This window comes from Lepidochelys olivacea (genome assembly GCF_965140295.1).
Source record: "Lepidochelys olivacea isolate rLepOli2 genome assembly, chromosome: 8".
Lineage (NCBI taxonomy): Eukaryota > Metazoa > Chordata > Testudines > Cheloniidae > Lepidochelys > Lepidochelys olivacea.
Window position 1 is genome coordinate 31,063,618 of NC_140418.1, and position 18,486 is coordinate 31,082,103.

Genomic DNA, 18,486 nt, shown 5'->3' on the forward strand with positions numbered 1-18,486 from the left:
CCCAATGAATAACTCATCCAGGCCTAATAAAATAAGTGGGAATATAAGTAATTAATTATATTCTAATAGTAACTCGATAATGGGGGAACTGTGTGCATGGATGTTGGAGGCCTAGCAGCATGTTCGATAATTTGAACTCTTAGAGGGATAGACTGAGTCCATAAATCATGTTTAGTTGCATATAGAAACTAGAGGTATTGATTTAATAAATATAATGAAATATTTGGGAGGATAACTTCCATTCTAGCAATATGCCTCAGGTGCTGAAAGAATGGGCAAATTCAGTAACTGGAAGGGCATGACCATCAGACGATAGTTAAGAATCTGTGATGCATCCTAAGGTTCTGAAATTTATTAGCATAGGGAAGAAGAGTACTTGGTGTATTAATCTTGGGGTAGTAAAAACAACTCAGTGCATCCTATTAATCCAATAAAAAAAAACTATTCCATTTTATTAGAGTTGTGTTTCAAACAGTTCATTACTTTTTAGGCTTCTAAAACAAGCCAAAATGGTAACAGTAGAAAAAAACAAAGACAGCTATTTATAGTTTGTGTTTTGTGATGGGGGCAAGGGCAGATGGCTATAGTAAAGTAGTGAGGAACAGGTATGTTAGCCCCAGGCTAAACAAATCCCTGGTACCATGGTAACCAAATGGCAGTTGCTCCAGGTTAATCAAGACAGCTGGGGCCAATTAAGATCCTTCTAGAAAGCAGTGGAGATAGGTTGATTGGGACACCTGAAGCCAATTGAGGGCTGGCTGAAACTAGTTAAAAGCCTCCCAGTTAGTCAGTGAGGCACGCGTGTCAGGAGCTGTAGGAGGAAGCTGTGCTGTTGGCTTTTTATAAATGAAGAGCATTATAAATATTGGAGTTGATAAGCCAACAATTGGAGTACACGTCCGGGAACTCTGCTTTTGTAGAGGTGGCGGGGATATTGAACAAGGGACATGTAGTTAAGAACATAAGAATGTCCGTTCTGGATCAGACCAATGGTCCAGCTAGTCCAGTATCCTCTCTTCAGACAGTGGCCAATGCCAGATGCTTCAGAGGGAATGAACAGAACAGGGCAATTTCTTGACTGATTTATCCCTTGCAATCCACTCCCAGCTTCTGGCAGTCAGAGGCTAGGGGCAGTCAGAGCATGGGGTTGCATCCATGACCATCTTAGCTAATACCCGTTGATGGACCTATCCCACATGAATTCATCTAATTCTTTTTTGAACCCTGTTATAGTTTTGGCCTTCACAACATCTCCTGGCCACAAAATGCACAGTTGATCTATGAAATTTGTTAAGAATTTCTTCTTTATGTTTATGTTAAACCTGCAGCCCATTAATGTCATTGGGTAACCTCTGGTTCCTGTGTTATGTGATGGGATAAATAACACTTCCTTATTCACTTTCTCTACACCATTCATGATTTTATAGACTTTTATCATATCTTCCATCAGTGGTCTTTTTCCAAGTTGAAAAGTCCCAATCATTTTAGTCTCTCCTTGTATGGAAGCTGTTCCATACCCCTAATCATTTTTGTTGCCCTTCTCTGTACCTTTTCCATTTCTAATATAACTTTATTGAGATGGGGTGACCAGAACTGCACGCAGCATTCAAGATGTGGGCATGCCATGGATTTATATACTGGCAGTCGGATATTTTCTCTTATTTTTATCCCTTCCCTAGTAGTTCCTAACATTCTGTTCCCTTTTTGACTGCTGCTGCACACTGAGCAGATGTTTTCAGAGAACTATCTATGATGACTCCAAGATCTCAAATGGTGACACCTAATTTGGATCCCATCATTTTGTATGTATAGTTAGTTTAGTATCATCTGCAAATTTTTCCACTTCACTGTTTACCCCATTTTCCAGGTAACTTTTGAATTTGTTGAACAGTACTGGTCCCAGTACAGATCCCGGTGGAGAGGGGAGCAGAGCTGCTATTTACCTCTCTTCACTGTGAAAACTGACCCTTTATTCCTACGCCTTTTTTCCTGTCTTTTAACCAGTTAGTGGTCCATGAGAGGATCTTCCCTCTTATCTCATTATTGCTTACTTTGCTTAAGAGTCTTTGGTAATGGATCTTGTCAAAGGCTTTCTGAAAGTCCAAGTAAACTATATCCACTGGATCACCCTTGTCCACATGTTTCAGAGTAGCAGCCGTGTTAGTTTGTATTCGCAAAAAGAAAAGGAGTACTCGTGGCACCTTAGAGACTAACAAATCCACATGTTTGTTGACCTTCTCAAAGAATTCTAATAGACTGGTGAGGCATGATTTCCCTTTACAAAAGCCATATTGATTCTTTTCCAGCATATCCTATTAATCTATGTGTCTGATAATTCTTTACTATAGTTTCAACCAATTTTCATGATACTCAAGTTAGGATTACTGGCCTGTAGTTGCCAGGATTGCCTCTGGCAGTTTTTAAAGAATACTTGTCACATTAGCTATCCTCCAGTCATCTGGTACAGAATCTAATGTATGTGATAGGTTACATACCACAGTCAGTAGTTCTGCAATTTCATATTTGAGTTCTTTTGGAATTCTTGGGTGAATAAGCATCTGGTCCTGGTGACTTATTACTGTTTAATATATCAATTTGTTCCAAAACCACCTCTATTGACCCCTCAATCTGGGGCAGTCCTTCAGATGTGTCACCTATAAAGAATGGATCAGGGTGGGAATCTTTCTCATCCTCTGCAGTGAGGATCAATGCAAATAATTCATTTAGATTCTCTGCACTGGCCTTATCTTCCTTGAATGCTCCTTTGGCACTTTGATCGTCTAATGACCCCACTGATGGTTTGGCAGGCTTCCTGATTCTGAGATACTTAAATTAATTTTTTTTTTGCTCTTAGTTTGAGTCTTTTACTAGTTACTCTTGAAATTATTTTTTGGCCCGACTAATTATACTTTTACACTTGACTTGCCAGATTTGATGCTCCTTTCTATTTTCTTCAATAGGATTTGACTTCCAGTTTTGAAAGGATGCCCCTTGCCTCTAACCACTTCTTTTACTTTGTTTAGCCGTCATGACACTTTTTTGGTCATTATACCCCAAATGAAAAAAAATAGTCAACTTTTAATTTGAGCCTCTATCATGGTGTTCCTAAAAAGTTGCTGTGCAGCTTGCAGACATTTCTCTTTTGTGACTGTTTCTTTTAATTTTCATTTAGCTAGCTTCCTCATTTTTGTGTACTCAGCTATTCAGCAATATTCACATCTTGGACCAGATCCTGTGCTCCACTCAGGACTAAATGAAGAATTGCCTCTTCTCTTGGCTGTGTTCCAGGACAAGCTGTTCCAAGAAGCAGTCATTAATAGTGTCTAGAAACTTTATCTTTGCATCCCGTTCTGAGGTGACATGTACCAAGTTTGTATGGGGATAGTTGAAATCCCCCATTATTTGAGTTTTCTATTTTTCTAGCTTCTCTAATCTCCCAGAGCATTTCATAGTCACCATCATCATCCTGGTCAGGCAGTGTAATTCCTATTGTTATATCCTTATTATTCAAGCATGAAATTTATATCCATAACAATTCTATGGTACAGTTTGATTCATTTCAAATTTTTACTCTGTTTGACTCTGATTTCTTTCACATATCTTTCCCCTGCCAGCATGACCTACTTTGTCATTCCAATATATTTAGTACCCTGAAATTACTATGTCCCATTGATTGTTATTATTCAACCAAGTTTCTGTGATGCTTATTATATTAATATCCTCATTTAATACCAGGCACTCAAGTTCACCCATCTTAGTGTTTAGACTTCTGGCATTAGTATACACTTTAAAATTTTTTTAGCTGTCTGCCTTGTGCGATGTAATTGAATAGGACTCTTTTTCACTGGACTGTTTCTCTTCAGTTCCTACCTGTATTTTATTAACTTCTATCCTGTCCTATTTACTAGGATATAGAGAATCCCCTTTAATAGATTCTCCACTAAGGGAAGTCTAAGCCATATGCTCCTCTGTACCTGTTGGCTTTCCTCTAGCCCTTAGCTTAAAAACTCCTCTGACATTTTTAATTTTACATGCCAGCAGTCTTGTTCCATTTTGATTTAGATGGAGCCCATCCTTCCCGGATAGGCTCCTCCTTTCCCAAGAAATTCCCCACTTCTTAATAAATCTAAACCCCTTCTGTCTACAGCATTGTCTAATGCACTCAGTGAGACCCTGCATTTCTGCCGATCTAACTGACCCTGCTTGTGGAACTGGAAGTATTTCAGAGAATGCTACCATCGAGGTACTGGACTTCAATTTCTTACTAGCAGCCTAAATTTGGCCTCTAGGACCTTTCTCCTAACTTTCTATAGTTCATTGGTACCTATATGTATCATGAACACCGGCTCTTCCACAGCACTGTATATAAGCTTGTCTAGATGTCTCGAGATCCGCAACCTTCGCACCCAGTAGGCAATTCACCATGTCGTTCTTCTGGTCATCACAAACCCAATTATCTATATTTCTAATGATCGAATCTCACAGGGATTCCCTCCCCTGGAGAGAGAGCCTCAGCGTGAGATGATACCATTACGTCATCTAGAAGGAGGGTCCTAATTATGGCATTGTTTCCCTCCACTCCACTTGGTTGTTCTCCTTCCCCAAGACTTTCATCCTCCTCGATAGCACAGAGACTGTCAGACTGGGGGTGGACCACTCTACTGTGTGTGGGAAAGTCTCATCTATGTACCCCTCCATCTCCCTTATCTTCTCTAGTTCAGCCATTCTGGTCTCCAGAGCGCATATTCTCTCTGAGGGCCATGAACTCCTTGCTGTGAATGCACACACATGCCACCTGCCCACAAGGCAGGTAATCCTCATGTTGCATTCAGTGCAATAAACTGGATAGCCCCCACTCTGCTGCTGGACTTCTGCCTGCATTCTTTTTATTCCTGCAGCTTTTTTTCTTGGGTGTTCTTTGTTTTGGTTTTTTTTTGGGGGGGGGGTTGTTTATTGGCCTATCTGGCTCTCAGATTCCCCCTCTAAAGTCCTGTGCAAAACAGCACTGTTAGCTGCTCCTGTTCATGAGCTCCTCTGGTAGCTTAGGAGTTAGCTGTTTAAACCCTTGTTTTCTCTGAATAGCCTCATTAAGAAGCTCTCAGCCTTGCCTAAAAGGCTGCTAGGCTCAGCATATTTCGTTCCCTGCCCCCCCAGACAAACAGACCCCACTATATACTTTAGTAAAGCAGCAAGCACACAACCAACCAACCAACTCACCCCAAGGTCACATAGTCATTCCTCCTTCACCTGGAGAAATTATCTTGCAAAACTCCCGTTATCTGCTCCTGTGCACAGTCATTCAATAGTTTGGTGACTGGCTTAAAAATGGTTAAGGTTTATTTTTCCTGTAGTAAATATTGCCACAGAGTCACAGGGTCTAGTTTATTCCCCAGCCTGTAACCGATCTCCTGGGAGTGACCCTTTTAGTATGCTGCGTCCCAAGGACCCACACAGTTCCAAAGGGGCAGGCCCGTGGCCTCTACAACTCTGTTACTGGGCCTTCAGCACCAGCAATCCTTGTCTGTCTGAGTGACTCCTTGCAGTGAATTCTGCCAAGCCAGAGTCCTGTAGGAGGCTTATATTGTGCCCTGTCAGGGTGCAATATTCTGAGTGAATATTTACAGAAACACAAGCAGGCTTTTCAAAACAATATAGCCATTTATTAGTCACCTGGAGTACTGAGGTTAGGTTCGCATAGAGAGGCAGAAGTTAAGACATGGGACACCCAGGTGAAATCAGTGCCATGATGAGCCAGCCCAGCTTTGATGATGGACTCCACCTTTGGCTCCCTCTCTTGTCCCTTTATTCATCCAGTCAGAGTTCCTGAGTCCCTCCAAAAGGGCTTCCTTTCTTTTCAATCACCTTTACACCTGGTTCTCCAGCTCAAGTCACAAGTCCCATCTACTGGGGTTTCCTGCTGTTAGGTATGGATTGTTCAGTCAGTGGGGCATCTTTGTCATGCTGTTGATTCAGACTGTTTTTTTAACAACTCTTCATTTCACAAGACTGCAAGGTGACTCAAAGGCAAACACCTCCTGTCTCCTGTACTGTTCCAGTAACAGTGTTAATCCTTTTGCACCCACTGGGTGGCAATGCAATGTACGGCGGGAAACTGAGGCATGCTAGGTTCCATAAAATATATTAAAGAAAATTCCCATTGTGTCAAAAAATGAACTGAGGAATAACACTGTAGCAGCAAAATAATTATAGTACAGCAGGATATTATGAGTTTGTAAAGTATAAAATGCCACAACATATATATTCAGTTAGTATTCAGGGACTAATAACTCAGAAAAATCAGTGAAATTAACATCAGAATCATATTGCCCTAAACTTTGTGATGAAAAGATGTTGAATTGTTTGGAAAGGAAAATGTTTTAAAGTTTTGGAAAACGTTTGTTTGAGAACTTGCTCAATTGTATTACATGCTGACTTATTTTATTACAGGGTTATAAATCCTATACAAATAGGTTTTGTGATAACAATTCAGACAAACTTATTAGCTGTTGCTTTGATTTGACATGTATTTCAGAAACAAAAACTTGTAAATGTCACTTGAGACTACTGCCAACCATCTTCAGTTTGTAAAATTCCAATGATTATCATAACAGATGTGAAGCTATGGAACACCGTATACAGTATGACCGAAGAACTGCAGACTGACAACTCTGTTAAATGAAAAATAGGTCTGGCTTATATACTTGGGAACTTCTTTACAAAAATCTGAACAATCTGCTTATGTGGTCTGCTGGCAGGTGAAGCCAGTTGTACTGTGTTGAGTGAAACACTTAAGATTTCATCCCTGATTTATGAGAGAGTTATGTTAAAACTCAAAGCTTTGCTAGAGACATGACAAAAAGTCTCTTGGTTAACTAGCAGAGTAGGCTTAGTGAGGGATACGTGCAATAGCTTCCATATTATAGTTTTTATAAAACTGTGTTTGTCAGCATAATGCCTAAGTGTCTTATGAAGAAGGATTACCACCACAGTGTGTGGTGGTCAGGTTGTGAGATGCAAATCTGGAAACAAAGGTATTTTCCTTCACTGTACAATTATTCCTTAATCCTAAAACTTTCTTTTAAAAGCTTGAGCTGCAGGCAAACTTGGTGGCTATTAGCATTTGTAGCTTCTTGTGCCACAGTTCAGTTTTCTCCTGTATGGTCTCTGTTGCTTGGACATTTATGATTGTCTGATAACCAATCACGTTGACTGGAACTAATGTGAGAATAGGGATAGGTGATGGCAAGAGAAGGATCATACTCTGCTTGCCTTACTGAAATGAGCATTCCTATTGAAATGAGTGGGATTGCTGACTAGGGCAAGCAAGACTGGTCCATTACTTCACTCAAGGATGTCATTCAACTATTGAAAGTATCAGTAGTTTACTAACCTAATTCTTTCTTCTGCTTTAAAAATATTGAGTTCATGTCAATATTGGCTTCATATTATTTTCCAGGAGTCCACTTATCATCACATTCAAGAACTAATGGTACAACTACTACGCACCGTCAACAGGACTGTTATTTCAATGGGGCGAGATGACACCTTGATAGTGAGTAGTATTTTTAAATGATTTGTTTTAAAATGTCTTCAGCATGCCTTAAAGATGGATTTTTATGCCAACCCATTTTATTACATTTTTTCTACTAATGCTGTATCTGCAATATTCTTTCTTGGTGGTCTTTTGGCAAACTGGTTTTCAGGTTTCAAATACAGTGGCTAAATCATGTTCACCCTCTTAACACAAATGGGCCTGTTAAAGATGGGGTGAGCACAACCCTGAATATTGCTAGCAGGATTTGGGCCTTAGCCACTCTCCTGTTTATATGTTAATCCCTTCTGTGTTGAAGTGAGTTATTGAATACTTGTGTTTTAAGGGGAGAGTCTACCTCACAGAAAGCAGTGTTTCTGTTGATTTAAAATGAAAGTATCTGCTTAAAGTTGGTTGTCTGAATAGCTTATAAAATGATTTTACCTGCAGGCCCTTCAACGTTTCTTCTGATGAGTTTCAGAGATCTCTTGCTTTGCAGAGCATTAGGACATTATCCTTCTTATCAGAAAGGAGACTGAGAGGTGACTTGGCTACAAAGTATAAATACCTTCACAGGAAGGAAACACTGGGTACTAAAGGGCTCTTTAGTCTAGTGGAGAAGGGCGAAGAAAAACCAGTGGTTGGAAACTGAACCCAGGCAAATTCAAATTAGTAACTAGGCACAATTCTTTAACAGTGAGGGTGATTAATCATAGAAACAAACTAGGAAGGGAAGTGATGGATTCTTTGACGCTTGATGTCTTCAAATCAAGACTGGGTGCTTTCTGGAAAATACACTTCAGTCAAACACAAGTTATTAGGCTTAATACAGGGTTAACTGAGTGCAATGTAATGGTCTGTGATATACAGAAAGTCAGACTTGATGATCTAAAAGTTTCTTTTGGTCTTAAACTCTGTGAATCTATGGAACTAGCTGCTTTTTCTGGCTCCGTGTCTGGAAGGAAGATGAAAAATCCATCTTTTGTCAATGGCTCTTTACAGTGGGGGAACATCAATCTCTTTTCCCAGTCTTGTGAACGCTGCATGCAAGAGGCCATAGTCACTGGGATGCTAACCCCAAAGCAGGAGATGGACAGCTCCACGGCCTGGGAATGCTGTGGGGGCAGAGCCAATGGTTTTAGGGTTACTTCTGCTGATCTATGATTTAATTTAGGGGCAGATTCGGCGGTGCTTTCTGCGTTTACTCTTGTGAATAGTCCCATTGAGTTGAAGTACTACTTGAAGGGACTAAAAGTTGCAGAATCTGGCCCTGCATTTGTATGTTTTTTGTTAGGCTGGGAAAGTGGCTGGATGGGTCACAAACTTTGTTGAGACTGATGGGTGTGAATGCACCCTTCATTAATTTAGCTGCAAAGATGAATTAATCACAAGCCTCCACCTGAGACAAAAGGGGTATTAGACTAGGTTTAGACTAGGGTTGCCAGTGTAAGTGGGGGGATGGTCGTGCTATTGTGGGGAACTTTCCTGGCTTATACGCTACCCTGGTGAAATGGGCTACCGAAAGGATCTGAGTCCTCGCTCCCACTTCCTTTACCCAGAGGCCTGCCTGACCTCAAGGGCTCCTCTTTCATATCCTGTGTGGCAGAGTTCTCGTAACCACGACAAGGCTGGGGGTCGAGCCCCCAGAAATCCTGCGTCCAGCTCTGTGGCTCCCATTGGCCGGGAACTGTTGCCAGTGTGCGGAGCCCCCTGGTCCCTCCACCTAGGAGTCAGAGGGACAAGTCACCACTTCCTGGGAGCTGCCTGAGGTAAGTGCTGCCTGGAGCCTGCACCTCTCACCCCCTTCTGCACCCCAACCCTCTGCCCCAGCCCAGAACCCCTCCCGCACCCTGAACCCCTCATTTCTGGCCCCATCCCGGAGCCCGCACTCCCAGCCCAGAGCTTGTACCTTCTCTCACACCCCAACCCCCTGCCTCAACCTGGAGCCCCCCTCCCACATGCTGAACCCTTTGGCTCCAGCCCAGAGCCTCCTCCTGCACCCCAAATCCCTTATCCCCAGCTGGAGCCCTTCGCCCTCCCAAACCCCTGCCCTAGCTAGGGTTGCCAAACCCTCCAGGATTGGCCTGGAGTCTCCAGGAATTAAAGATTGTCATGTGATGAAATCTCCAGGAATACAAAATTGGCAACCCTAGCCCCAGCCTGGTGAAAATGAGTGAATGAGATGGGGGAGAGCAAGCGACTGAGGGGGGTGGGGATGGAGTGAACAGGGAGTGGGGCCTCAGGGCAGGGGTGGGGAAGAGGGTGGGGCAAGGGTGTTCAATTTTTTTTTTTGTGATTAGAAAGTTGGCAACCCTGTTTTGGAGGAGGTGCTTTTGCTGAGTATTGTATGGGTAAGAGTGTGTGTGAGGGAAGGCAGAACACACAGAACCAGAGAGCAAGACAGCTTGAAGGAACAACTGAACGCATGGTGTATGGCTCTGGAAGAAGCCTGGGGAGAGGTTTTTGGGTGGGATGCAGGCTGAAATAGTGCTCTTGGTGTTGTAAGCAAATGAAGCTACTTTGAGACACAGGACATTGTGTGTTCTTTGTTGATAAACAAAACTGCATCAAAGAAATACCTGATTACCACCTATTTTTCCTCCTAACTAGAACAACCTGCTAACCCTGAAGTTTTGGGTAGCTGCTAGGGTCAAAAGGGGTAACACTATCATGTATCTTAGATTAATCGCCAGCATTGTAAATTCTTACGCTCTTCTGTAAAGTATCTGCATACCACTTACGTAAAGGTGTCCCAAACATAAAAACATATGACGCTTGTCCTCCCAAGGCAGCAGTGAGTCCTTTTTGTTTCCAGGTGAAATTCAAGGTGTTGCTTTTGATTTGTAAAGCTGAATGGTTTGGATCCAAGCTGTAAGAGAGAGTTATTAGCACTACAGGCAGTGTAGGTACAGTGGGAGTCCCTTAGTCCCAGAAATCATTTCTCCATTGATCCATCAGAGTCCAAATCTTTTACTTTTCAGCACACTATGTAAGTCAAATCTGTACAGTCAGTTCTTTGTGTGTATGAGAGTGAGATACAGTAAGGAAGAAGTCAGAAGTGGTTTTAGATGGAGATCTAATGAATCTGAAAGTCAATTTCGGTTGCACATTGTTGGAAGGTTACTTGTACATGCATGCAGAGGCCCTGGTTTTGAGCACAGTATATATGTGTGTGTGTGTATATATATATTTATGTATATAATCTGTAGATGAATATTGCTGAATTGGTTTTGAGTATGGTGAATAATCAAAAACTAAATCTAAATCACAAAGACAAGCTAAATTGCAGCAGACCTATTAGGATGAGTACTACATCATGAATACAGGGTTTGTTGCAGTCAGTTGAAAAGGCATGTGGATAAGCAAATGCTTTTATTGTGATTTATGAGTAAGCCTAGCATCCCATTGTATTCAGCAGGTACATGCCTTTCAGATGCACATGAATATTTTGCTTTAATATAGCCTCTATCGAAACAACATCCCACATATGAAATGTGGAGCCTCTTAACAGAACTGACCTCTGTGACCACTAAAGAAGAATCTCTGTTTTCATTTAAAACAAAATAAAAACACCTTCCTCCCACCAAATCCCCAAAGTAAAAACAAACCACCTAGACTTTGTCCTTGAAAAGATAGCATAGAAAATGTGAAGTGGTGCAAACTGCTCACTAGAGTCGACAGGGATGGAACCACGCTGCTTCCGCAATCCATCTAACTGCTATTAACCTAAATTAACTTGAAAGATTAGAACTGGCAAAAGAAACCAGGGCTTACAATGTAGAGATCACAGCTACTGTTTCTCTGGGCCGATGCATCAGAATTGTTTCAACGATTCTTGATGGAGCTAAACAATTTCTGAAACTTCTGGCTACTATAACTTTTAGAAGTGATCTGCATAAGTATACAGTGTGACTTTCTACAGAATGCGTAGATAATCTGAGATCTACTGTAAACACTATGGTGCTTGGGACTCTAGAAATGTAGGATGCTGTGGGATGGCTGAAGCCATTTTTAGTTAGTGTTTTCTGTAAAAAAAAAAAAAAAAAAAATTAGCTTTGATGTTGCGTTGCAGCTGTCATTTGGATAGTTGTAAGTTTCTGATTTAATTAAAGTTTCCTTCATTTTGGGGAAAGCAGAAAAAAAGTAACCTCAAATAACTTATGAAATTCTTTAACAAGGGATAAAATCCACCATCTCATCTAAATTACTGATGTTCTATGTAACGTGCTACAACTATGGTACTTGAAATGATGCCTGATACGAACTGCTATGACAGTTACTATAACAATGTCAATTTAGCCTAAATCTAGTAAACCTAAACTAAAAAATTAATTAGAAGTACATTTGACTCAGTTTCCCTCTGCTGCTTTTTGGATTTAATATAGTTAACTTTTTTTAAAGAGTTTGTTTACAGTGTGAAGGAATGGTACAAATAAGAGAAATTGACTATACAGGGGAAACATGCAGTGATTCTAGCGAGGAACGCCATTGCACAGAGGGAGCAAATGGGAAAAGCCATTTTCTTTTTCACTAATCTCTTTCAATTACACTAATTAAGCACTACTTGTAAACACAGCAAGTTAAAACATTTCAGACAGAAGCCTGAGTAAGCCAAAGGTATCCCTTTAGATTTTGATCTCAACTGAAACTTTGGAGGGAAAAAAAGACAAGTAGACAAGTTTACACATTTTATTTAAAAATTTAACGAATGCAATAAAAAAATATCTGATGAAAGTAAATGCTTCCCTGCAGTGTTTGAAACAGCTACATTGCAGCACAAAGAAACCAACTGTGAAACAAACTATAGATGAACTGAAAGTGACTTTATTCTCTTATGTGCATTTTTCTCAGCTTGGTCACTGAAAATCAAAGTGGGGGGGGGGAAAGGGTGATGAGAAAATTGGATCTGAATTTTGTTTTGGTATAACAAAGCTGTCACTAGTATCATTACTAAGAACATTAGTTTACTTGCATGATATAATTTTAGGTGAACAGCGTCGCTTTAATTTTGTTGTCATGGAGGGCCGCTCCAATGCCCTAATACCAAGTGTAGTGTGGATACTTCCACCTGGGGAGGCCCTGTGTAACAAGTGTTGTGCCTAAGTGTGTGCTGAGTTATTGTGACACTAATATTGCTAGTATTATGGAACTAGGAAGACACCATTTTAATTGACTAATTTTACCCAGATAATCCTAGTGTCGTGATGAACCAAATGAAAGTCAGTCATCACAGCAATAATTGATGAGAATATAAAAAGTTTAAATGCCTCCCTTGTCCTTGTGTTCAGAGAATGTAAATTCTTAAAAAAAAAAAAAAAAGTCAGAACAAGTAAAAAGCTTGTCAGAAACTACTTGACAAGAAATTGTCACACGAAATTCAATGGGAGATTTTAAAAGGGAACATATTTTTTTAAAAGAAAATATTCAATGCTGTTAATTAAAAGAAGAGATTTAGTTATATCACATGTTGGGGGATGCTGTCAGTTATGTCCAAATGTCTTTGTTCTGTGAAAGAGAGACAATTACTAAAGTCTAACACTAAAGAAGATGAGTAAATCTTTAACACCCAGAGTTTAAAAAGTATTTAGGCATCACTGCATGAAGCATTGCAATACTTCACTGTATTGGGGTCTAAATTCCATCCACTGTCAATGGGATTAAGAGCCTAAATCTTTTTTGAATATGAGGTTTTTGACTCCTAAATCAGTGTGAGTGCAACAATTCCTAAATACCTTTTAAAAATCAGGGCCTACATCCTTCTTTTTAAGGCAAAATTGTCAATGAGAGTGAGGGCCTCAGTCAGGAGTGTAGGATTTTGCCTAGAAATGTTTTGATGTAATTTAAATGAAAAAAAGTTTTAGATTTAAACATTGTCTACCTCTATGTGAACCGAAATGTGGCAGCATCAGGCTGGTGTCCCTCCAACAATAAAACATGGACCTAGAAATGGATCCAGGCTACTTTCACTATCCATGTTCAGATAAATTGAAAAAGTAAACCCCACAAATGTGGAAAATACAGATTTTTTAAAATGCCCTTTGGGTCAGTTCTATCCTAGGTTCAACTTGATTGGATGTAAATGGAGTTACAGCTAGGACTAATGTGTCCCTTTTGCTTTTAATGTAATGAGGGTGATAACTCGCTTCTAAGTGATTTTTTTCCTTGCAAAAATGAAATCTGCTTTCAAAGCATCTTCAGAGATCAAATAGCCTGCAGTATAAATGCATGGAGTATGAGTAAAAAGGGTCACTATTTAGATCAGGCATAGACTTCTTAAAATGATGTCTGGTTGCTTTTGTAGTCTGGCAGCTAGAATAAGGTGAGTCAGACATCACTTGCTGCAGATTTTGTCTTTTTTATTCCCGGTTGGTTGCTAGTCAATCTGTGTGACACTTCCATCCCTGCTGCCACCTGTAGTATTAGATATACATAGAACCACATACCATGAACAGTATCTGTGGGGGGACATGCAGGTGAGAAGCTCCTTCTATCAGGTTGTCTGCTGCCCTCCAACAGGTTCAGCCCATGAACAGAGAATGCTTGCTCCTTGGCGCACATCGTTCGTTGTACTGTTCCTGAGAACACACAATGGAATAATTTTAGAAAGCATCTTTTAATTTCATGTCTGAGCCTTAAATAAGGTTAGCTGGAAAATTGGAGAGAGACAAAAGAGAAATTGGAATATACTTAAAACCTTAAGATGAAAACCTATCCAGAGATCTGACACCTTCCATTCAATAAGTCTTTTCATGAAAAAGTTCACAGATGATGTTAATAATACACCTTGTGCACTCCATGAAATCTAATACTCAGTGAAAAGCTGGCATTAACTCAGTTTGACTCATCAAACTGACATCATTATGGTACCAGCAAACAAAAGCAGTAGGCTGGTAGCCATGGACACAATGGATAGACAAAAATAAACCCATGAAATCTGTAAATGTTATTATGCTAGGAGCAAACTTGAAAACAAACTACTACTAAATGTGAAAAAACAATGCTCTGGATTTCTCATTGTTATTGTAACATACCAATGTTTTTTTAAAAAGTTTTTATTGGAAGTGGGAGATAGAAACTGATCTATCTCACTCTTTATTTAAACTATAGAGTAGCTTAGTTTTCTATGTGTTTTTGACATTAGACCAGTGGTTCTCAAACTTTCAGGAGTCTGATTTGTCTTGCATACCCCAAGGTTCACCTTACTTTAAAGTATAGAATATCAAGGGACTGCAGGAGCTCATGTAGTCCAACCCCCTGCTCAAAGTAGGAGCAATCCCCAGTTTTTGCCCCAGATCCCTTAATGGCCCCCTCAAGGATTGAACTCACAACCCTGGATTTAGCAGGTCAATGCTCAGACCACTGAGCTATCCATCCCCCCAGCGGTGTAATGCTTATAAAAGCTTTTTTCCTTTTAAGCTGGCAAGTCTGGCACTCAAAGCTTTCTTTGAAAAAAAAATTCTACTGCCCGCATGCATAGGGTGTTTTGTCTTCCAATGTGCCAGCTTCATACTGTTACTTGATAGAGTTCCTCCACAAAGGAAACACAAAGCTTGAGATGGATTGCTATTTGTAGATGTGAATCCAAAAGCAATACGTTCCTTGCAGAACTCGCTATGGTTTTATTTTCGGTCATTTTCAGTTTTTTACAATGTTGAATGTTGCTACTGCTGCCGCTTCCAGCTCCTCGTTTTAAATATCTATCCATTTGTACATCGCAACCACATACACACCATGACAACCTAGAATGCATGCCTAATACAGTGCATATACACATGGCCATATAAGATAGTATACAGTGCAGCATAAACAAGTAATTGTATGAAATTTTAATTTGTACTGACTTCACTAGTGCTTTTTACGAAGCCTGATGTAAAAATAGGCAAATATCTAGATGAGTTGATATACCCCCAGAGGTATGCGTACCCCTACTGAGAACCACTGCATTAGGCTACCTGCACTATTTGTATCTATTGTTGCAGCAAATAGATTTTCAGGTGTAGTTTTTATTTTAATCTGTTGAGACTTTCCTGCCTTTATCACTTACTTGCTGTGGCTGTTAGTCTCTCTGTGCTAATGTTTGCACATGGATGATAATACAGTGCGTTCTGCCTTTCTAAAGTGCTTGGAGAGTTTTATAAATGAAAATTACGTTTAGAAAAATATCTAACAGTACATGATCCCATATTCCATGATCCCATATTATGTTTTACACACTCATTCATTTAGTGCACAGGATGGACCTGATCTGGGAGTGAATCGGGATTGTGTAGTGAAGCAGTCTGTTGTCTTTGGGACTCCTGCCTCATTGGTTACAGAAGTTAGCAGGTCTGTAGTGACACAAAGCAGGGGATTGCAGGAAGGGCTGGTCTCATGGTTAGGCAATTGAACTCCACCCTAGAAACTTGGATTCTATCCTGCTTCTGCCACTAAGTTCCTATCTGATGCTCAGCTAGTCTCTTACACTAAATTTTTCACAGGCAGTCACTTTGCATCTAATTAAGGGCTACATCATAATGCGTTTGCATGAGCATTGCTCGTTCTGACTTTTCGTATCTTGAGTGCTTGACTTTGTAATATTTTAATCCTTAACTTTGTATTTCTTTTTTATTGTTTGGTTTGATGAGAACAACCTTCACTATGCTAAAGCTGGTTTTTTGTTTGGGAATTTCTGTGAGCTAAAAAATATTTGTTTTGCTAAATCACTCGCTTGTCCTACAAAGTGGATGAGGTAATATCTCTTTTGGACCAACTTCTGCTGGTGAGAGAGAAAAGCTTTTGAGCTACACAGACCTCTTTTGCTTGACCTGAAGAGCTCAGTTTCAGCATGAAAGCTTTTCCCTCTCACCAACAGAAGTTGTTCCATCCAATAAAAGATATTACTTCATCCACCATGTCTCTCTAATATCCTGGGACCAACACGGCTACATCATCACTTGTCCTACAGCATGCAGTGCTTTTGGCATACAAGAGAAAAAAGATGACAGCCTGAAATTACATTTTTGGATTGCTGATTTTGTCATGTACATGTAACATTTTAACAATTGTACCATTCCCTGTAGATAAGGCCCCTTTTTTTCAGTTTTTACTGATTTTTATTCCTGAGTTTTGAAAAAGCTTTGGGTTTTTCACTGACTTTCACCTCAGTTTTGGACCACTCAGGTACATGATAATACCGATTATGTTCAGAAAATCCAACACATTACATTAGGTAGAAGTTTATTAATAATAACTTAGTCCAAGTGGAAAATGTGAGGTTGTTTGAAGTAAGGGAATGAAGTGGAAGATTCCCCACACATGTGCATGGTAATCTACAGTTCATGAAACAAACCACAGCGTTAAACTGCTTTTACTTTCAATACTCTGACCTTTCTCTTTCTGGGTCCTCCCATCTCAGCATTCACTGCAATATTTACCCAGAAAATTGTGAAGTTAGATTTTTTTTTACTTATTTTTCACACATTTTATAATTTTTGTAATAAACATTGATAAATTCCTGGGAAATTTTAAACAAAAACCAGAAGTGAAAGGCCTTGCCTATAGAGCAGCTCAATTTCAACTCAAGTAGTCATGGTGTTCTCTGGCTCTTATATTTTAGTGTTATTGATAAATGTGTACATCAGACAAGAATTGAAAATGTATTGAAACAAGACCTTTTAACCTCCCTAATCTTAACATGAAACAATAAAGTAGTTAGCGAAGTTCATAGAGCAGTTCACTATGCACATCTGATTTACTTGGGAAATACTTAAACTACAATCAGGGATGTTAATGCAGAATCCGAAGAGTATACAGGACAAGATGAACTTCAGTCACCTGTTAGCCACTTTTGCTTGGCAAGAGTTTTTAAATGCTTCAAATTCTGAAATCGGAAAGGTTTTAACCAACTCCAATTTTGAAGCAGTACCAAGTTGATTGCTGCTTATATAATCTCTGCTCTTCTAATATTTCCTTGATTAGAAGTACTCCATTTCCTTGATGTCATCACTGTTCTTCCTACTTCTGAACAATTATGATCACATGATAAAAATTACTACCATCAGACAGAAACATTTACTAAACTATTTCATTTTTAGAGAAAATTTTGGGCATGAATTACAATACATAACATTACAGAGCTCAAACACTTCACAGGATGTGTGGATATGGTTTAGTTACTCCCTGACTGACTGTATTCTCTTCATGGCCTGGGGCTGGGGCTATTCACTCCTGCATTTGAATCCTGACTCTGACCCACTTTGTTGCCCTGGACATTTCTCCTAACCAGCCTGTTTTATTTTTCCCATATTGAAAATGGGAATAATACTTATGTCACTAGGGCCTGTTTGCAAAACATGTTAAAACATTATAAAAATCAGCAATTTTATTTCCAGCATTTGACCTAAAATTGTCGGAATTTGACAGATTATATTCCTCAAATGAATACCGAGAAATAAAAACACAGCACAATTACTACCATTTTTATTTAGTTACTATAAGAAATGGAAATAACTGCTATAAGAAATCAGCGGTGGTCTTCCAGATATGGCCATATTTTTGTTTGTGATGCTGGCCCACTGGAAAAAGTCAGTCATAGTGATTAGGGTTCATTTGACGCTGAACGAAACACTAAGCAACACACTTCTCTTACTGACCACACACAAGACAATGCCTTGTATTACACATGTTAATAGTTCACAAAAAGAAAGCCAGAGACATTTTCCAAATAGAGAACAAAAACGAAAAATATATTTGACTTACAATCAAAAAACAGTTTGCAAACCCTTGCCTTGATCCTATAACTCTAGTGCACAGAATTCTCTTTGACTCTAATGCAGAATTAGGCGGTGTTTTTAACTGACTCTGTGGATCCAGGACTAAAGAGTTAAAACAATAACTATGATTTATATAATATAAGTGGAAAGCAACTAAAAATTATACCTTAGTCAATTTACTGGCTCTCAGTGCATCTGAGAGTC

The 18,486-nt window shown here is 39.6% G+C and overlaps 1 protein-coding gene across 1 annotated transcript in view; it reads left to right on the forward strand.

Annotated features, from left to right (window-relative positions):
- DOCK2 (dedicator of cytokinesis 2) overlaps window positions 1–18,486 on the forward strand; it is a 502,335-nt gene that overhangs the window by 200,997 nt on the left and 282,852 nt on the right. Inside the window, exon 27 of the mRNA XM_084636234.1 lies at window positions 7,457–7,552. Within this exon, the coding sequence (XP_084492360.1) occupies window positions 7,457–7,552 (96 nt within the window). The remainder of the gene's footprint in view (window positions 1–7,456; window positions 7,553–18,486) is intronic.